The 22,579-nt window shown below is 45.4% G+C and overlaps 1 protein-coding gene across 1 annotated transcript in view; it reads left to right on the forward strand.

Annotated features, from left to right (window-relative positions):
* VAT1L (vesicle amine transport 1 like) overlaps window positions 1-22,579 on the forward strand; it is a 144,669-nt gene that overhangs the window by 72,782 nt on the left and 49,308 nt on the right. Inside the window, exons 6-7 of the mRNA XM_033128944.1 lie at window positions 1,267-1,322; window positions 5,004-5,198. Coding sequence (XP_032984835.1) covers window positions 1,267-1,322; window positions 5,004-5,198 — 251 coding nt within the window. The remainder of the gene's footprint in view (window positions 1-1,266; window positions 1,323-5,003; window positions 5,199-22,579) is intronic.

Raw genomic sequence — 22,579 nt, forward strand, 5'->3', positions numbered from 1 at the left:
AGAGGAAATAAGCTTACCACTGCTGGAGCATTTCGGTATTTTCAATAGTGGTCACGTATTTGAAAGTCCTTAGCAGCAGAGGCATGATTTTTTAAAATTTTATTACTGAGAAAAGAAGCTCTAAGCACCAGTGCATAATGTAAGGATACTGGATATGACTAACACAAGTCAAATGCAGATGGACAATTTATTCATCCTTACTTACTTACTGATTATAATTTTGCCCAAGTTTCATTTCATTTTGGTGGAATACAACCTGATCATATTGCAAGTGTCTAATTCATTATATTGATTACTTGACTACTAAGTCGTCTAAGCCTAGTACTATGAGGCTTGGTGGTAGTCACTACATAAAATTAGAAGCAGTGATTAACTGACTGCCTACTAGTTTACTCGGGCCAAACTATTAAGTTTAAAATATGTACTGTTCATTCATTAAATAGCAGTTCTCTGAGAAGGACTTACACCAAATTCTTTGGGGACAAGGAAGGACAGTCCTTGAAAAGACCCCAGTATGGTAACTGAACTGTGAAGAGCCCTCTCACTCACCCTCTAGGAACCCCCCAGACGGGTCATTTCTCTTTATAAGAGCATCTTAGGCAATCTTTCCCGACTTCATTTCCCACCTTCCTTCCGAATAGTGCATGTTCCAATTAACAAAGCTCAATTTCTCACACCATTTGCCTCAAGTAATTTTTACCTTTCTGCTCAGACTTCTCTGGAGCTAACATATTGTTCACACTATTTCTGTGGCTTCTGAACGTGCTTCATCCTCTTCTGTTCCTCTGTACCCCGTTTTTTCCATCTATCTAAATCCTAGCTCAGCCCAACCTCTCCCCACCACTTACATGCCCAACCTAGGTCAGAAACCCAAACCTCTCACTTGCCAAGGGATCAAATTCAAACCCTAAAGAAAGCTTACATAAGAGTTCATTTCTCAGTCTCGAAGAACAGAACCAGCAAGACATTTCAGCAACTCATCCTTTTATTAGAATGTTGGCTTAGATCACATTTTTACCACATGCCCAAGTTTCCGAAGTAATGAAACAGTCACCTTGAGAAATGTTACTTCCTCATTGATCCAGTGATATTTAGTTAAAATGAAGTCAACTTGACACCACCCACCCCTTCATTATCATCATTTTTTTTCCAGGCTGACTCAAGCTCTTGATAGTCTTGGACCAAACAACTGCCATTCCTACATGCGTAACAAGCGCTGTTGATTTTCATTAGCAGTAGTCTGATTTGGGAATCTTCTGTTTTCAGGTTCATCCAACATGGTGACTGGAGAGACCAAGAGCTTCTTTAGCTTTGCAAAATCAGTAAGTATCCACGCACATCTCACGTACTACGGCGATGTAGTGATTTGCACGTTGTGAGCTCTTCCATCTTAAGGACATTGACCTACTGACCTTGTTTGTCCTTCCTAGTCCGTGAAGCCTGCATTCCCATCATGCTCACTACACACGGGCAGGACCCTGACTGGGGCTACTTTTGTCTAAATGAGGCAGACATGTGGGAACGTCAGTGAAACCCCAGAAAGCTTTACAGTATTTTGATTGCAACTAAGATTGCTTATGTGTTTTTAATCATGGCCGAAAAGGAACTTAGCATTAGTGTATTTTCTTTGCTCCGTGGAGAGACCAACCTTTGGGTTTGGCCACTTTCTGACCAAATTTCTGCAGGTACCTGAGATTTCTCTGTATCCCCATCCTACTGAGTTAGAGATACAAATGGGATCCTACACTTTGAGCGAGCTCCTGGGGTGATTTTTAGACATGGGCAAGTTTGTGAACCACTGTCTTCGGTAATCATGTTCTAAATACAGTGGTTACTTAGTCTGCCGTGGAAAAGCCACATGCGTGGGCATTCACCCCATTATGAACCTAATAGGGTCTCCATTCCCACCTAGAGCTACACTTGCTAGAATTAAACTAATCTGGGCTTGAACTTGAATTTTACCCGCTTCCTTCCGACAACAGAGGGTTGCTGCTTCTCAGAAGAGCTTGTCTTCTCTCCTCCCAGCCTCCTAAACAGCCACTGTAGCATTGATGATTCACTCACTTACTTTGCAAGCATCTTAGGATCACCTAGTATTTGTGGCTTTGTGCCAGGCACCAGGTATCACAGTGAAGGAGACAGGTGCATCGTAAGCCCTTGTGATTCTTACATCCTAATGAGGGAGACAACTGAAATAAGTAAAACGTATTAACAACATGATTGTAAATTGTCATAAAGGCTCTGACAGGCTACAAACAGGTGGTGAAATAAAAAAGGGCAGGATAGAGTAGAGGCATTTTGAATAGGGTGGTCAGGGAAAGCCATGGTACGAGGTTTAGAATTCATTCTAAGTGTGGCTACGGGGTATTCGCATGCCTCCTAAATGCCAACATTGGCTGCCAAAGGTGTCATTCCCCCAAACATTCCCTGATCCTGGAATGATTAGTACTTCCTGCCCCATGAGATTAGAATTAAAGGACCTCTGTTTGCACTTGAACTTTGAAGTTCTGGTCAAGGATCAGCTCAACTACAGAATAAACAGGGAGCAAGAATGGAGTCTAATGAAGGATGCTGTCTGGAGCATGTCCCTTGAAGATAGGCTTTGTGTCACTCACAGCTGCTTTGTTGCTGTGGCTGTAATTACCATGATGCTGACAGCCTGCCATGGGTCACCAAATTGGTCCCAAATTACATACACTTGCGAAAAGTGTTTTCCCTTTCTTTCCTAAATGCACAATCACAACACACAGTGTTAATAAAATAATTTCAGGGTGTCCAGGTTGGATGAAGGCACTCACAAAAACACAGTCAGGATGGAGGTTGCAATTTTCCTGCCCCAAAACAGGGGTGCTGATTATCAGAACGCTTTATAGTTGGAGGTCAAGAATGAAGACAGTTCCCTTTCAGAGGCCTGGCCCAATTCTGGTTGGTGAGTTAGAAGCAAATTGAAGAAAGGGCATGCCAAGGAATGGAATGATGGCTTTGTTCTGGAAGTTTCCAGAAAGGAATTTTATTCCATACATGCAAGAAAGGCTTAGAAATAAAAGGTATATTTGGAATCATACAGGAACTTCTTGCTCAGCTATCTTAATTACGTTCCACCTTAAAACTCCCGCAGAGCTTGTGCACACTCTTTGTCAAACATGCTGTTTGCTTTCAGACCCTAACGATGATGATACTAACAGGTAAAGTTAACATACAAAGCAGTCTGACTCCAAATTCACAATTTCACTAAATCAAAACCATCCCTTCTAACTTAATATGATAATAAACATAGTTTATATGTGTAGCACGCCCAATACATGTCAGACACGGAGCTAAGCACTTTGTATGTAGTAACACATTTACTCCTTACAATGGCCCCATGAGGCACAGTTGGGAAACTGCGTACAGAAAGGTTAAGTGACTTGCCTAAAGTTGCACAGCTAGGAAGTGGCAGAACTGGGATTCCAAACCGGGCATGTGGCTCTAGCACTCACTGAACCACAGCTGTGTAGCTGTTGTACATTTGGCCAGCCTTAAATTTCACGAACATTTGTTGAGGGATGGCAGATACATTTTCAATCAAGTTATGAATCATTTCTCTACCTTTGCTGTTGTGGCAAGGAGCCCATGGCCAAATTACATGGCTCTCCTGGAACCAACCCTCAGGCCCTTGGGGAATGGACACTGGGAAAGAATTTGGGGCACGAGCTGGATGCTTGTTTTGGACCTGTCTTTCTCACGCTTATTTTCCTAACAATATGTTTTTCCCATTTAAAAAAAACTTCAAGATCTAACTCTTTTGAACCTCTTCAATCCTGGAAGGAGGCAGGATGTAAATAAACAGAGAAATAACACAAATATTATCAATGTTCATCAGTGCCCGGCCCCATTCCTTTTTTGCCTCCTATATTAAACCGGTATTAACCATTTCCCCTCTCAGAACCCTCCAGAAACTGGAACTTGGACTCTTTACATTCTACCCAGCTCCAAAAGAAATACAATTAAATCAGCACGAAGTAGTTGGATAACCATTCTGTAGTTTGTTGATGGAGTCTTCACTTATTTTCACGTCTGATGTGGGGAGAATGGAGACTGGAAAAGGGGCAGCCATAGTTGCCCGTTGTGTGTATCCCCTGGAGGGCTTTAGTCCAGGGTTTCTCAACTCGTGCTACTGACCTTTGGGGCTGGATAGTTCTTTGTTGGGAGGGGCTGTCTTTGCACTGTGGAGTGTGTAGCAGCATCCCTGGCTTCTACACACTGGAGGCCAGTAGATCCCCCTCACAATAAAAATATACCCAAACATTACCGAATGTCCCCTGGGGGGGGTAACACTGCCCCCAGTTGAGAACCACTGACTTAGTGCCATCACTATGGCTTCATTACTCCGTCATGCTGTCCCTTTTTCCTATATTGCATTTCCTTACTCCTCTTTAGCTGACGCCTTCCTACCCCCGCTCCAGCCTTGTCATTGTTCCTCACTAGGAAAGCTGCTCCTACAGTTAGACTTGTCACCACACTGTGGCCCCACCACAGTGTGTAACTCTCTGCCACCCTGCTCCCTTCACCCACCACCACCACCATTCACTAAGTCAAGCGTTTTACACTAAATTCTCCCCGGGTACGTCGGAGACAATATCCTGCCACTGCAGGTAGCTGAGAACAGTGAAGCACAGAGACTAGCAGGGAGCAAGTCGTAGAGCCAGGGTTCTACTCCAGACCCGCTGATGCTCACCATATGCCTCAGGGTTCCAACTCCATGTGGTCTCGTGGTTGTTTTGCAAAGGGCCCTTTCTCCCAGCTAGGTAGGTCCTGAGCTCTTCTCAGAAGCATCACTGTCTGTCACTTCCTGTGCACTTGCAGCAGTGCCTAGTCAAACAGACGCTCTAAAAAGTACACCAACGAGAGCTGCCTCTTGGCCAGCTAGAATCTGGCCAACTGCAGCCCTCTTCTCTCCCCGCACGGCTGAGAACATGGCCTGGCATTGCGTCCTTGTAACCGGGCCCCTTCTCTCCTTCCAGTGGTGGCAGGTTGAGAAAGTGAACCCCATCAAGCTATACGAAGAGAACAAAGTCATCGCGGGGTTTTCCCTTTTAAATCTGCTCTTCAAACAGGGCCGCGCTGGCCACATTCGAGGAGTGGTGGACAAACTCATAGGGCTCTACAACCAGAAGAAGATCAAGCCCGTTGTGGATTCCCTGTGGGCCCTGGAGGAGGTAAGAATGGTGCTTTTCCCCCAGCGAATAATCTCTTCTTTTCAGTCCAGTCAGGTTTGGGCAGCCAGATACAATCTTTTACTACATGATTTTTCTCCAGGTTTGTTTTAAAGGAGGGTCCTAAAAGTCATTGTCCCATAGTATAGTGCTTTGGGTGCAAGAAATACTTTAAGTTCCCTGGTTCCATAAACCACATGCCTCGCCGTACCTTTTGTACCATGAACCCTTCCCACGTAGGCCACCAAATTTTAATGGATGTGTACGATTCACCTTGGTTACAAGACAGCACGGCTATTGTTCCCGTGTCATTTATATTGTCACTTTGTGGTCAGAGGTCAAGATCCGGGCAGACAAGGGCTCAGAACTGAAATAATTTGTGTGCTGAGCCCCGAGATTTGGGGTCCCTGCAAGATGTTGTTAGCTGCCACGGTGAGCATTGTAATTTTTGATGAATTGTTGCATCTACTGTTGGACTGAGTGTTGTCATTAATTTTACTAGTGTCAAAAGTTCTAGTATATGAAACCATTCCTTGATTATGAAAAAATTAACAACTGCTAATGTAACTCTGAAGGATGCTGAATCATAAACTGGTTATTTTCATTCAGGTGGGATGTGCTTGGAGGAGACAGGGTTTAGAAAATCCTTCAGACAAAGGAAGTTTTGGAAACCAGTCATGGTAGCTGCCTGTGAGGAGAAAATAAAGAGATGTGGCCTAAGTTTCAAGAGGCATTTCACTAAGAAATCTCCCTAAGCTAAGATTTTATAATCTTGGCTTCAGAGAGCCGTGAAACCCGTGAGGAATATTTTAAAATATGTGGGAATGTGTCATTTTTTTTCTGTTTGGTTTTATATTTTGCATGAGCGAGTACTTATAATACAAGTACTTTTGGAAGTCACGACACCTTTGAAAAATCTAACAAATATGAAGTTCTGTGGTACAGATCGTGGATGCTCTCCTGGCAAGAAAGCCAGTGCTACCATGTTTCCCTGAAAATAAGACCAGGTCTTATATTAATTTTTACACCAAAAGACGCATTGGGGATAATGTTCAGGGGATGTCATCCTGAAAAATCATGCTTATTTTCCGGTTAGGTCTTACTTTCCGGGAAACACAGTATTTGCCTAATGGACTAGATTGGCCTAAATCCTATGGCTTCCCTAAGTACAGATGTCCTTCTTTAAAAAGCTTTCTGGGGGTCACTGTGTAATGAAATGGACTGGTCCTGGATCCATGGACCAGTGGTATACCTGTACATGTCTCTCTGATACAACAGTGTCATGAGTGGTCTTAAAAAACCCAACCACCAAAACCCTTGTTTCTTATGATAAAAGAAACAAATGCTTATTGTTGGAAACTCCTAAATTCACCAAAAGAAGAAGCAGAAAATGAACTGCAAGTCCATATTCCAGAGATGGATAACATTGTTAACATTTTGGTTTGCTTCCTTCCAGTCTTTTTTCTATTGCATATGCTCACTATGATTCAATTTTTTTGCTAAATCAAATCATATAATCATTCATGTCTTCTGCTGTGTAATTTCCAAGATGGTTAGCCTATCACTACATTATTTTTTAATGTTTTTAATTTAAAGAGTCAGACATCTGTATGATATTCACTATGGCAGGGGTGTCCAAACTGCAGCCCGCAATCCATTTTTAATTGGCCCACAGCAAATTCCAAAAATATATTTAGTTTACTTAAATAAACCAGGTGAGGTAATATGTCCTTCACCTCGAGTGAGTGGCCCGGCTGTTTGTGTATTTTACTGCAGATGGCCCTTGGTAAAAAACGTTCAAAAAAGTTTGGATACCCCCGCACTACAGTAACCCAGTGCCACAGAGTACAGCTAAACTACACGGTTATTGGGTTCTCAGTGGTCAGGAAGGAGAGAAAACTGGGAATACTCAAGACCAGGGACAAGAGATGAACTTGACCATGGGGTGAAGAAAGGGCTAATACTTAAACTCAGTGCCCAAAAGAGACCCAACAAATCTGACAGCATTTAAACAAAGGCAGACACCCAAGAGCGATCCGGTTGCCCCAGTGGTTCCTCGTTCGCACTTGAGGTCAGTCCCTGGTCACAGTGGTAATTGATCACTAAATACGCATTCGATCACTACCACCTGCCCAGCACTGTGCACGTAGAGGCTGGGGATACAGTGGTGACCAGACGGCCAAGATCCGTGGGTGTCATGGAGCTGAGATTCAGAGAGGCGGGGAGGGTCAGAAAATACTGAAGGGAACATAAATAAGCAAGGTATTCACAAACTATAATAAGTCCTTGGAAGGAGTTAAATTAGGGTGTATATTGGTAAGTAAATGGGCGGGGGCAGAAAGTTTCCATAGAGTAGAACCTCTTTTTCATTATTACCCCTCTAAGGAGCCTTTTTAGACCTTTTTTTTCCTTAATGAACCCCTTTTCCTATGAAATTTTAACACCCTAGGTATACCATCTATCTATCCATATTTGTCTATCTACCTACCTGTCATCTATTTATCTATCTGTTTATGTCCTGTATGTATATCTGCTTTATACATTAAAAGAGTAAGATTTTTTTCATCCTCCAGGAACCAATTTTTACCCCTCTGGAGTTAGGACCACTCCCATTGAGAATGCATGCTGTAGAGTGACTTTATAGAAGGAAAGTTAGGTGTCATTTGAGCTGGGACACCACAGAGGCAAAAAAAACCCACAACTGGACGAGCATACAAGGGAGAGAGATCCTCAAAAGCAAAGGGACAAGGGAAAAAAGATCTTGGTGGATTCAAAGAATGGATATGTGGCCAGTTTCCCTGGATTATTGTAAGTGAAAGAGGAAATGGTGCAAGGAGAGCCTGACTACGTCAGCAGGGGCCAGTTGGATATGTGACTTTTACTTTAAGTCCCATGGGAAGGTGCTAAAATGTCAGGATCAGCAGGTGCCACATTGTGTCCCCAAGGATATTGTCCACAAGGGAAGTAGCAGAAATTGGTAGGCAGGGTCCCTGGCTCCAGCTGCAGAAGTCTGATATCCAAGGAAGATCTTTGTCTGACTAAGAAATGGGAAGGGGACACCAAACTAAGCTCAGCCCTCATCAGAGAGGGTCTGACCAGGCCCTCTGATACATGTAAAGCAGCTGCAGAAAGAGGAGCTCCACGCATGCTCGAGCTAGGTCACGATGGGCTCAAGAACTGAGTAGACCGAGGAATGGCAGCGCAAAGGTTCTCAGTACCCACACGGATCAGAGATGAGAAAGCTAAGACTGGCAGCCATGGTTGACTGAGTAACGGATCATATACAAGCAAGTCTGGGGACTTGATTCCACATGCGTCCCAGATTCACTCACTTCCTTTCATCTTCACTCATGTCACAGTAGCCTAAGCTGGACTCCTTCCTGTAAGGAGCTCTTGACCAGCCCCTCACTTCCATCTTGCCCTTCTACAGGGCATTCTCTACCCAGCTGCCTAGGTTGACTTATCACTGCCTAACCCAGATCATGTCCACCCTCCTTAAAATCCTCCATGACTTACCATGGCACCGGCAATACAGTCCAGATTCCTTTCCCAAGCCTGAACAGCCCTGTGCAGTCGTACCTTCTGCCTCCCTCATCAACCTCATACTGTCTACCTTGCCTCTTCCATCCAAGATGTACTGGCATGAACATCTCTGGTCCTTGAACCCACCGAGCCTTTCCTATCTTGGACTTTTGAACCTGTTGTTCCTCTATTTGAAACATTCCTCCTCCAGATTTTCAGAGCTGCTTCCTTCTCATCATTATGTCTCAGCTTCAATGTGACCTATATGGAGAGGACTTCCCAAACCTTACTACTCCCGAAAGTAGCATCCAGCATGGCCACCCTGCCCGGGTCATCGTCTCTCCCTTGACCTTGTTTGATATCCTCCATTGTATTTATCACTGGTTGAGATCATCTTGTTCATTTGTTTGTCGACTTGTTTACACTCTTGTATCCCTTCCACCAGAATGTAAACCCTAGATGAGGAAAGTCCTGGCTATGCTGTTTAAGACCGCAGTGCCTGGAATGCGATGGATAATCAATAAACTTGCATCACGTCAGTGAGTTAATGAATCCACCAAGACACAGAAACAGAGCTACTTGGATCTTTTCTATGTTTAGCAATAAACGTTTCTGAATGAATAAATAAATGAATGAACAAGCTATACGACAATATTATCACTGTAAGATGACGGGCACAACTGACATTTTGGCTGAAAACTTCTTTGTAGGGAGGCTGCCCTGTGTATGGTAGCACGTGTAGCAGTACCTCTGGCCTCTACCCACTAGATGCCAGGAGCACCTCCACCGCCAGCTGTGGCAATAAAAAAACATCTCCAGATATTGTCAAACGTCCCCTGGGTGGGACAGAAGAGGGGCAAAATCCCCCCGAGTTGAGGACCACTGCCTTAAAAGAAGCCATGTTAGTTAAGATAGACACCAGGAAAACAAAGGAATTATAGGTTTCCATAGCAGCCTGGGCATCCACGGATGGAAGACAGACAGCTGCTGCCTGTGTGCCAACAAAAGCATCCACAGCCACTCATCAGCAACACACACCAACTTTCTGAGGGTTCTTTTCTGCAATATTTACAGACATCTGTTTAGAGCTCCAGTTGGGCCAAACGCAGCTATTTGTCAAACCCACACAGCTCTTCTGGGCTTGAAGGGAGTAGAGCGTGCTTATAATTTGTGAACCTCAGAAGGAAGACTATAATGCTTTTTTCCCCCACCCCCTTGGTAAATGATCTCACAAAATTGCTTTTCAGGCCAGCTCTAGAGCTTCATCTGTGGAATATAAGGTCCATAGGGACTAAGAGAAATTTTTCTTGGGCTCTCTGAGCCCCCAACTAGATTTAATAATATCAGAGATGACTAAGGCTCCTTTTTAGCCATCTGTCTTTGACTTTATTGTAAATTTAATACACAAAGCAGAGTGGATACGCTGCAGCCTCAGGCTTGCCTCCGGATATTAAACGTGCAGCTGTACATGAAGTTGGAAAAAAAAGTTAATCTCTCCAAACAGAAAGGGATGGAAAAATACCTACATTTGTCAACCAAGCAGCAGTGATATTATTGAGCACCTACTATGTGCTAGTCCTATTTTAGGATGGCAAGCCTACAGAAGGGATAGACCACACGTTCCCGGATGCTTGAGTTTATGATTTAGTTTCTGAGTCAACTCTAAGACCTATGAAACAAGGAGAGGATAATTTATGGCTCAATTGTGGGGTGTTGGTTTCCAGGGCAACTGGATTTGAAAACAGGGAAGAAAGCTGTGAAGGAAGAATGAATGTTCAGAGATGTTTTCAAGAATGAGGGGGGGCTTGGTTGAGAAGGGAAGGATGTAATTCCTTAGGGGATGCCGAGGTTAAAAAACAAGGTATTAGAAGCAAGACGGACAGTGTGAACAAAATCACAGAAGTAGGAGTGAGTTTGGGGTAGGTGGAGTTGAGAAGGGTAAGCTAAGCCAAGCAGAGCTTGCTGACTGAGGAGGAGCGAATATAAGATTGGTTTGGTCAGTGGAGTCAAATCTTGGAGGTCTCTGCTGCCAGGTAGAGAAGCTGGTGTCAACATGCTGAGGGAGGGGATTGCTTGTTAGAGAGAGTGTAGCCTTCCAGTTCCCGAAAGCCCACCCTGGTCCGATGTACGACACTAGAAAGATACACAGCTGCACTATGTATAGCGGTAAAACTTTACCCTGCTTAAAACTTTACTTTCCCAGCTGCCATTTAATAGTACACAGAGGCCTCTGTTATAAGCTGAAACATGTCCCCCTCAAATTCCCATGTTGAAGCCCTAACCTCTAGCATGTCAGACTATCAATGTATTTGGAGATAGGGCCTTTAAAGCGGTAATGAAGTTAAAATGTGGCCTTGGGGTAGGGCCTAATCCAATTTGACTGGGGTCCTTATACAAAGAAGAGATTAGGACACACAGAGAGAAAGCAGGGATGTGTGCAAGAGGCAAGACCACGTGAGGAGTCAGCGGCCATCTGCAAGCCCAGGAGAGAGGCCACAGCATGAAACCAACCCTGCCGACACCTTGATCTTGGACGTCTAGCCACCAGAACTGTGAGAAAATACATTTCGCTTGTTTAAGCCGCCCAGTCTGTGGCATTTTGTTACGGCAGCCCTAACCAACTGATACAGGGCTGCACGGAGATCTTGGCAATTTTAAAATCTTCTATTAAAGGCATTGTTTGTAGTATTGTACAACACTATTCACATAAATGTCTGTGACAACACTTTCTAATATGGTACGGCATGCCAGCCACACGTGGCTATTTCAATTTAAATTAAGATGAAATCAAACTAAAAATTCAGTTCCTTAGTTGTCCTGGCCACATTTCAAGCAGTCAATAGCCAACGTGTGGTGGTTGGTGGCTACCATATTGGAATGTGCAGAGATGGGAAAATGTTCCCGTCATTGTAGATATTCCGTTGGAGCTGGTCTATGAGAGGATGCCATCCTTCTGCTTGAAGGGAGGAAAAAATTTGCCCCCCAGTAATCTGGCATGATTACCTTTTAGTAAATTTTGTGAATTATGCCCTTTCTTGTATATCTCTCTTTGCCTCGGCTGCCAGGAAGTTCACTGCCCAAATGCAGTCACTTATTTAAGTGTCTCTAATCCCCCATTATGGGTTCACTGCATTTCTGCCTTCAAGTTCATAACTGTGGTTTAATGATATGTGTGTCCTTCATTCTATGCCATCACAAAACCCCTACAGAGATAGGTCTGTCTAAAAGAATAAATGAAGGAAAAATAACGTGGGCTTGAAAGGGACCCTTACCTGTCCTGGAGCAAGAGGGTGACTTGATAAAAGGAAGATTAATGTTGAAGCAGCACCAAGGAGGGTGGAATGACCCAATATACATGGCTAGATGTGGGCGGGATTGTCAGTTTTAAAGAAGCTACAGGCTTCCACTCCAACACTATTCTGGGAAGTTAAGAGAGCATGAAGTCAAGCATCTAAAACAGATGCCCAAATCCTAACCCAGAAGCAAAGACTCAAGGAGAAAGCATGGAAAATCCCACTTAATTATGGCAGGTGGCAACTGGCTGGCGTGAACCTTCTTTAAAGATTTAGAGGCTCGCACTGAGGCACAGTTGGAGGTGGGGAGAGTATTTTAAAGACACCACCCAAAAGCCAGCAATGTGTGTGGTATCATGTGCACATTCATTTGGAGAATGGACGGGGGTTGGTAGCCAGTCTGGCCAGGAGTCCATTGCAGTTTTTTTACTTGAGTAGGTGAGCCCGTGACTAAAGTGGAGGTCACAGAATGGGAGCGAATGAGCGAATCCCAGAAATTGGACAGGATGGAAATCAGAAATAAAGGACAAAGGAGAAGCAAGAGTCAGAGATGACCAATGGTCTGGGAGATCAGGACGGGGGTGCCAGCTATGCTGCTTAGCAGTGATAGAAGCTGCCGTGAAAAATTGGCGAGCTGAGATGTGAGTTTGATAGAAGGTTGTAGTAGAACGTGCAGGTGGAGATGTCCACAGGTAGTTCAAACCCACAGTCACATGGAGGAGACAGAAGAGGGCTGGAGAGTTACTACTGCTGCTGACATTTCTAGAGGATTTGCTATGTGCCGGTCATTGCTCTGTGTTTTCTGTGTATTAACTCATTTACACACTCCAACAACCGTAAGACCCAGCTACTATTAGCCTCATCTTACAATATTGAGGTCACAATATTGAGTCTTTGGGTCGCTGAGTCCAGAGGACTCAAATTCAATTATATGCAGGAACTCCCTTGCCCAGAGTCTCTGCTTCTAATTGAATTGAATGGGAATTTGAACCCCAGGGAAATCTAATGCATAGAAGTTGTTGGAAAAAGGACCATGAATAAACTCACTGAACAAAAGAATAAGCAAAATAATTATATTAGCAAGTGCTTAGCATAGCATGTGCCAAGTACTTTTCCAAGCACTTTTCATTAATTAACTCATTTAATCTCCACAATCACCCTGAGGGGTGGGTACTGTTACCACCGCTGTGATACAAATAAGGCAGTGGACTTAGCGTGAGACGGAGTAAGTTACCCCAGGTTCCCCAGCTGGCACATGGCAAAGCTGGCATTCAGACCAAGACAGCGTGGCTCTCCAGTCCGTGCCACGGGCATTAACTTCTTTACTGCAGCGGGGAGGGGTTTAAAGCCAGAACCCTAGCGTCCTCCACCCTTTTCCACACAACAGACAGGCACCACCATCTGACGGGTCTCTGTCTGCTGCTGCTGACAAGTCAGGAAGCACGTAGAGGAACAGCCTTTCACTTTGGCTGGGGGGCGGGGGGGTCACTGTTGACCTTTCAGAAAGTCCTTTCAGTAGAATGATGAGGCCGTGAGTCAAACGCAGAAGGTCAGGGAGGGGACTGCGTGGGTAGGAGAGGCTGGCAGCCAGCATAAGCCTCCCATTTGGCGCTGAGCAAAACAAAGGCCTGAAAGATAGGCCGAGGAGTAAGGTCTGGGGAAGGACTATTTAGCAAGTAGACTTGTGGTGGCCTAGGGCTGAGGGGCTTGGGGAGGGGACAATGGAAGGGACTGCTAACAGGCAGGCATTTCTTTTTGGAAGGGTAAAAATGTTCTAAAATTAGTCGTGGCAGTCGTTGCCCAACTCTGTGAATACAGTAAAAATCACTGCAGTGTGCACTTTAAATGAGTGAATTGTACGGTGTGCAGTTATATCTCAATAAACCTGTGGTATACAGAAAGAGAGAGAGGAAGGGAGAGGTGCTGTTTATAGCTGGGCTAAGGAACTTGGGAGACAGGGAGGAGGTACAGCCTGGGAAGTCCAGATCTCTACCTCAGTCCTTCCTAATATCCTAGCTGCATGGCCTTGTAAAACCATCCATACAGCCTGGCCCCTTCTCCCAGTTTTCAGATGAGTAAACTGAGTCTGCAGAAGCAACTGCTAATGTTTGCTTTCTGTCCCTGACTTTCCTTTTTGATTTGCTGCACATCCCTCTTTCTCTCAAACGGAATCCTCGATTTTTTTCAGTTCAACAGAATCACCCCTGCACGACAGCCCATGTACACAGCCCCAATTCCCGCACACATTCTCCCAGCACACCCAGGTCACATGTCTTTTCTGCAGGTCAAACATTAGCACTATCGTGTCCCTAAGCCCTGTCCTACAGCTGCCCTTCACCCTGCTCTGATCTATCCAACAGATCAAAGAAACTGAGGCACAGCTCTGGCTCAGCTTATGCATCTGTGGTAGGCTGAATAATGGCTCCTCAAGATGTCGCCGGCCTAATCCTTGAAATCTTTGAACATGTTACCTTGCATGGCCAAAGGGACCTTGCAAATGTGATTACATTAGGACTACGGGACGAGGAGGTTGCCCTGGATGATTTGGCTGGGCCTGAGGTAACATGAGGGTCCTTATAAGAGAGAGGCAGGAGAGCCAGAGAGAGAGAAGGGAATGGGACAAAGGAGGCGGAGGGAGAAAGGCGGATGTGAGGCCGCCAGCCAAGGACAACAGGTGGCCTCTAGAAGCTGGAAAGGGCAAGGAAACAGCTTGTGCCCCAGAGACCCCAGAAGGAACTAGCCCTGATTTGAACCCATTTCAAGCTTCTGACCTGCAGAACCGTAAGAGAAGAAATTGGTGTTGTGTTAAGCTGCTAAGTTTGTGGTCGTTTGGTATACCAGCCATTGAAAAATTAATACATCATCCATTCAACAAATACTTGCAGAGGCTGAGCTTTGAAGACACCACACTTGCAAGTGAGAAGGCCTGGGTCTGAGCTCACGGGGCTGCCAGCATGGAAGACATGAACAGCCAGGCAATTGGTAAAGCAGGAAGTGCAGCCTGAAGGATGAAAGCAGGAGAGGGTGTGACCTAGACATGCTCCATCACCTGGGCAAAGGCCTGGAAGCTGGGGAGAGAGGGGGAGGTTGGCACATCGAGGCCCAGAAAAGAGGTGCATCCGGCTGAGCACAGAGTGATGGAGAGGCCAGGTAGGCAGGTCTGCACGAGGGAGGGAGAGGAAACAAGGTGAGGTCAGAAGTCCCACCAATTGCTCCACTATACCCATCACTCCAGCCTCCCTGGACCATTGTGGTTCGTCAGAAACCTGAGTCTTTTGCCTCCTTGCCTGTTTGCACTGTTATCTCCACCTGCTATGCCTTCCATCATCCTTGTCCTGAAAAACTCCTGCTCACCTTTCAAGACTCAGGGATTGAGTTGGCTCTTCTGCAGGAATATCCCCAACACCCCCCAATCCTGACCCACAACCCTGGGTTATAAAGTCCTGATTTCAGGTCCCATGGGCTTGCCTCCCTCATTGACATGTTCGTGGACAGTTACCTGTGAAAACGGAAAAATAACAGTACTTTCCATCAGTTCCTAAGTGGAGTCATTAAACGACCTAATGTACAAAAGATACTGGACCTAATGCTGTACAGATAGTAAGTGCCCACCAGCTATTATTTTTACAGTGCATTGCAAATTTATCCGCCCCACCTCCTATCCCCCCACAGTTGAGATCATTGGGGTCAGGGCCTCAGGCAAGACAGCAAGCAGGGAGTGGAGGTGGGACACAAAAAAGTTCCTGGGGCCTCAGGGCAGGCGTTTCCCTCAGCCTGGTGCAACATCTGCCACCCAGGTCCTCAGCAGACAATTTCGTCTCTACCAGAAACCACAGTGTATTGCAGGATTAGGTTTATTCACAGCTCAGCGCTCCTTGTTAGAAGTCTGGAAGCTCAGCTCTGAATATATTTCTGTTATGAAGAAAACGATCGCTCTCGCCTTCACGCCTGGCATTTGGCTGAAAATCCATCACAAAACTGGATCTCCCTGTGAACCAGAGACAGAGTTGGGGCAGGCTGCTCTTAGATGTGTGTTTAGAACACCCGGGCGAGGTGCTGCTGCTTTTCAAAGGCTGGAAATGTCTATTTGTTTCTGTTTGCCTTCCAAGTCATTGGAGGAATCATTTTATACATCTTACTTGCAAGGTGGCATCAGGGACTGTTTTCCAGTATTTTCCAAGGTGTCTGCACTCATGTGTTAATCACAGATTCTGACCTATCTGCTAGACCAGATAAGAAGGATAACTATGCTACAGACCATCGTGTGGAGACCAAAACATACGTTTAAATCAGAGAATGTGTGAGTAAAGGGCATATCCTGGCAGGTAAACACACTGTGTGGACGTGAGCTCCACTGCCACCTTCTGAAAGCCACCTTCATCCCTCAGCATCACTTTCCTCCGTTGAAAACGGGGCCATTCCCTATTATTGTAAAGGAGCTTATGGTTATTGGACAATCGAGTCCATCTGTGTTGAACTCTTATAAACTGCAAACCACTCTGCCAACAGGAAATGTATCATGCATTGCGGGAGCGGCTCCCATCAGAAGGCACAAGCATTTGAACAGGAGACCGAAACAGTGCATTCTTCACCCTCCCACTTCTTGGCTGTTTGGCCTCTGACACTCGAATTCCTCTGAGCCTCCTTTTGCCAGCCTATGAAGTAGGAACAATGCACCCTGTTTCCCAGAGCAGTTGTGTAGGGGTTTCCTAGGGCTGCCGTAACAAAGTACCCCAACCTGAATGGTTCCCAGCAACAGAATTTTATTGTCTCACAGTTCTGGAGGCCAGAAGGCTGAGATCAAAGTCTTGGCAGGGCTGGTTCCTTCTGAGAGGTGGGAGAGAAGGATCCGTCCAGGCCCATCCCCTAGCTTCTGGTGGTTTGCTGGCAATCACTGGTGTTCCTTGGCTTGTAGAAGCATCACCCAGTCTCTGCCTTCATGTTCACATGGGGTTCTCTCTGTGTGCGTGCCCATGTCCAGATTTCCTCTTCTTGTAAGGACACCAGTGATATTAGATTAGGGCCCTCTCTACTCTAGTGTGGCCTTGCTTTAACTAATTAAGTCTGCAGCAACCTTACTTCCAAATAATGTCACATTCTAAGGTTCTGGGGGTGAGGACTTCGCCATATGAATTTACTGGGGGCCGGGGATAGGAACCGGGATGACACAATTCAATCTATCACAGTGATTCAACATGGGGAAATATTCTGTAAAGGGCTGAAGTGACAACATTGAGCCTAAGGACGAAAAGGGCAGGTTCCAGAATACTTCAAGTCCTCCTTCCTCCAGTAATAGCTGGGAGTCCTCAGAACAGTCACTTCTCTGGGCTCCCCTTTATCTTTAATGGGGATAATCGCAGCGTCTACTCTGTGGGATTACGGTGAAAATGTCACGAGGCTGCGAGGGGACAGCTTTATGCTCTGGCACACGAGTGGGGCTCGGTCTTTCCATCCCCTTGCAGTTAAACTACCCAGGGCCGTTTTCCTCCCGGATTTCCCACCACCAAGAGACAGACAGGCTCCCTGGTGCTCCTCCCACCTTATGCTTTCACTCATTTCCAAAGGCATCCGTGGGAGCTGCTTTAGGGAACAGAAGCTCCAAGCAGCACAAATGATAAACACATGCTGGTGTTTGGATCCTACCATCCTCCAGCCATCTAGTTGCTTACTAACCACTAAACCATCTGATTACTAAACTGTTAGCTTATTTTGGAAGGTGCTGCCAGGAACATGCCATGTTCTGGTTAGTCATTTAATAAACTCTAAGTGAGCAGCTGCCTGTGGAGCCCTGGACAAGTGACAAAGTAACAATAGTGACTAAAGTGTGGTGTTTACACGGAGCCAGGCACTGTTCTGAGCACGTTGCATGCACTTGCTCATCTAGACTTACCGCAATCCTGTAAGGAGCTATTTCCCCATTTTACAGATCAGGAGACCTGAGGCTCAGAATGGGGGTTAAAGGCCCTACACAAGGTCACACAGTCAAGAAGTGGTGGAGCCAAACTGGACTCTCAGGCTGGCTCTCTCCTGAAGCCATCCTCATAACCAAAGCCTCAACCATCTCCAGGAGTGGGGATGACAGTCCCAGGCCCTTCACTTTGCTTGTCCCCGCCCCGATTGCAGGCATCCTGCTTCAGGGAATAGGACTAGTTTTCAAGACCCTGGTCCATCAGTTTCTGACTTCTATGATTGCAGACAGGTGACTTTACATCTCAAGCCTTAGTTTTCTGCATCTGTAAAATGGGGCAGGTAACCTTTGCGCTTCCTGCCAGTTTTAAAGCCTGTTGCGAGCCATGTGTAAGCGATAAACTGCACGCTGTACAGAAATACCTCAGAGCGGGTGCTTAATACTTTAGTTTGCTTCTTCCTTTCCATTTCTCTTCCCAAACCGTGTCATTTTCCATAGCTTCCCTAGCACATTCACACGCCTTATCATTCAGCAAGTTTGCTCAACAAACACCACGGGGGTGAGGATGGGGACATGGTGACAAAGCTGACAGTCGTGTGATGAAAACCTCAACCCGCTGGGGTTGGGGTAGTTATGGCCATGTTTCAGATGAGAAGACCGAGGCGAGGAGAACTGATACCTCCTCCAAGACACAGGCCTCTAAGTGGTATCACAAATTCCCTTGACTCCAAGGCCAGTGCTTGAGTTTCCCTACCTCCCTCTCTGTCTTGCTTTAGTGCCTACCACTATGAATTAATTGGGTTCTAATTTCATTGCATTTTTATTGCTTGGCAACTGGACACACTCCAAATGATCACCTTTACCATCCAAGCCACTGAATGCAAGGCTGTGCTGGAAACTGTAGAGTTGACAATTCGCAGACACCATATACCTTCTATTTGCACAGCATTTTACTTGCCTCGTGGCAATCAAGCCTCACAGTAAACCCACAGAGATAGGTAGGACAGGTGGCATTGTGCCCATTGTACAGACCTTCACAAAGAGGAACTGAGGTCATTTGAACCAGGTGGTACAACCAGGAATCCAAGCCAGGTTTCTTCTTCTGGAGCTCGTGTGTGTTTGTGAGTATGTGTGTGTGTGTTTGTGTATATCTGTGTGTGTCCTTTGTTTATGTGTTTGTTTTGCCTTTTCCCCAGCATAATGTTTTTTTCTTGCAATTAAATTATATAAATATCACATAACCACAATAGACAACATTTAGAAAATAGGAAAACAGATCATCCATAATTGTGCCACCCTGACCAAAACTACTTTTACTGTGTTAATGTACTTCATTCTTGTCTTTATTCCTATCCATATGTGCCCCCACAGTTGTAATTGCAAATGCCCAGTTCTGCTCGTGAGTCTGCATGAGCACATTATAAGTATGTTATGATGCTTGTTTAAGGAGAGACATGGGTCACAGCAAAATGGAAGAGGTGTTTGCTTTGGACCTTTGGGGGTTAGGGCTTCGACATACAGATTTGGGGGGAGGAACAAACATTTAGTCCATGACACTTCCAGAATTCCCTAGAGAGACTTATATATCAATCCTTTGCTTTCTAACTAATACAAGAACGTCAGGTAAAGAAGTATGCTTCCAGTATTGTTTGGGCTGCATATGGATTCCTTCCTTGACCCATTTTTTAATTTAAGAAAAAAATTTTTTTTCAATTTCCATGAAGTGGCATGAAATAGTTTTCCATTCATTTGTAAACCAACTTGCATTTCTTGAGCACCTACTATTTGCCAAGCCCAGAGCTAAGCCCTGGAGAGCGAGAAAAGCAAAGCACCCTCAAGGAGAGTACCACCTGGTGGTAAAGTAGATCTGAGAACAGATGTTTAAAGTATAGTGCCGCAAGCTGCGTGATGGGAGAGGTTCCTAAGAAATACTGATGGCAAGTAGGAATTCCACTGTGCTTGAATGGTTATGTGGCTATGAAAGACCCTTATAAACCATCCCCTCCCTGTCCAGGGACCAAACTTTCATTTGTACACCTCCTATTGGCAACTTACAAAGACAACTGAATGTTTAGGTGCTCTAGATCTTGAAATAATTTTCCTATGGCTAAAAAAAGAAAGGTAACATGAAATGTGTTGGCGTGGCTTCATTCTCTTTAAAGAGGAAAAGAATCTGAAGCAGAATCAAGAAAGAAAAAGCAACAGCTGAGAGGAGACACCTACAGTGATTCTCACTGTCCTTTTCTCTTTGCCAAGATTCTAACCTTATTTGTTGCATTTAAAAATTTGACAAGGAGCTTTCTTCAGGTTTTCCCTGTAGGAAGCTTCCAAGAGCCAATATAGACTAGTCCCTGTGACCCCCGCGAGGATCATTTTTCTGTGCAGATCGATGTTTATATTGTTGTCCTGGTTTCCACTTGGCCGCCATTTTTCAGTGTCTTCTGTTGTCCTGTGATTCAAAGGTTGACTTTCTTTGTTCTGTTTTAGGTTGGCAGGCTTCCCTGCGTCATTATTTTCTGTTTATATCATTAGATGCAATTTAGGTTTGCTGTGTTACGGGATCTTCCCTCAATGTTTTGCAAATATGACTCACTCTCTATAGCTTTCCTCACCTATGTGTGCGCTTCCCCTAAAATGATCACAAGCTTATCACAGATCTGCAGTGTTGAGAAACACGCTTTTTAACAAATAGTCATCAAAAATCATCACGAGCAACGTCTACGGCTTCTCTCATTGACAGTCCAAGCATTTTGTTGGATCTGGGAGATTCACGCTTATATTTACTACAGGTTTAATTGTGTACTTTTTCTTGCCTGTTGTTGTTGGAGTTTCCTCTCACCGTTGCTCTGTGATTTTTGCAAGGCCTTGGCGCACATCAGGAAATCACTGTCTTCCCCGAACAATGCGTGTTGAATGAATGGGTCATCCCAGATGTGCTAAACAGTTCTTTAAAATGCTTCCTTACTCATGCTTCCAAAAGATTACTGATACCTACTCTGTGCTAGAGGATGCTGTCAGGTGAGGAACACAAGTCCCATTGTTTTAGTGTCCAGAGTCTGCCTGGAGAGCAGAAGTTCTGACGTGTAAATCCATCAATTCCAGTACAAAGTGGTTCCCTTGGGAGCAAAGCATGACCAGGTCTGGGGGAACCAGGGAAGGCTTCAAAGAGGAGGTGGTAGCACTTGACCTGGTTAGCCATCACTGGGCCACTTCCTACTTATCACTGTGGGTATCACCTCAGGACTATCATGTGACTGATGGGCAGATGTCAACAGACTCAGTGAGAGGATATCTTAGGCTGGGATCCTCTCAATGCAGAGCCTGGGATGCAATAATTTATGTGAGAAGTGATCCCAGGGAGGACGAGTGAGGCAGATAGAGAGCATTCAGGAAATGAAGCAAGTATGTGCTGTCTAAGGTTTCCAACTGTATTCTTCCACGAGCCTGAGGTGTTCCAGTAGGAGCCACTCTCAGAAGGAGAGAGGGGAGGGTATTCTGGCAGGACTGAGTGGAGGGGCAGAGGCAGTATGCAGGTGTGGACAGGTTCAGAGTCCCAGTGGTATGGGTTCAAATCCCATCTCTCCCCCCAAGCAGATGCATGATCTTGAACGAGTGAACCTCTCTGGGCTTTTGTCTCCTTCCCTGCTAATGTCCGATTGGCGGTGGGTGGATTGCATGAGAAAATATAGGTAGAGTTCTCAAGTATTAGGGAGGTTTCGGAAACACATCTCAGAAACGTCTTCCTGGAAACAAAAGGTGGAAGTGTTGTCAGAGACTGTCACTCCCCATTAATCAAGGTGGCCCCACAGGTACCAACTCCCCAGCCCGCCTGGGCAGTGCACGCATGTGAGTGGACTCCCCACTGTCACATGAGGGACCCCTGAGGGTGAAACACAGGTAGAGGCAGGACCCAAGGCACTGTACCAGGTTGCATCTGCATGAAGCTGGTGCATGCCTGTGTGGTTCCAGCAGCAGTAACTGGAGAATGAAAGGGTCTCAGAAGATTTAAAGTGGCGCACAAGAGGTGTCCCATAGAGTGGAAGTAAAGTTTCTTTCATGGAATCTGATATAGAGAACCTATAAAGTGGTTACCTCTTGCTAGCGGCAGCACAGAAGACTCCCAAATGGGGGTACACGCAGCGGTACGTTGGTCCACGTTTTAACAACCAGCCTTGGAAACAAAAGCCCTGATATGTCACACTTGCCAATTTCCATCACCAATGTCAAGAACAGGACATCACTGAATGCCCAGTGGGGAAGGGACACACACAATGAGTTGTCAGAGCCAGCCCCCCTGGGACACAGGCCTTGGCCCCAAGTTCTATGGGGTGGGTTGAAGATAGGATCATATGGAGTGTGGATTCCACCAGGCATAGAGCTCACTTTTGCTAGTCTTCTGTGTGGAGAAACCCTGGCTATGCACCTGCTTAACCACCTGGTGCAATATAACTGGGAGAAACAACCTCAGAACATTCCAGAATGTTTACTGTGAGACTGTATTAAAAAAACAAAAAACAAAAAAACAAAAAAACACCTCAGTATCCAGGCAGAACCTCCCTCAGCAGTCCCAGGCCTCAGGACCGTTCTGGCATAATTCTTTAGCCTTCTGTCTAGCTCCCATTTCTTGGATACCCACCCCTCAACACAAACCCTTCCTGTGT

This window comes from Rhinolophus ferrumequinum, chromosome 15, assembly GCF_004115265.2.
Source record: "Rhinolophus ferrumequinum isolate MPI-CBG mRhiFer1 chromosome 15, mRhiFer1_v1.p, whole genome shotgun sequence".
NCBI lineage: Eukaryota > Metazoa > Chordata > Mammalia > Chiroptera > Rhinolophidae > Rhinolophus > Rhinolophus ferrumequinum.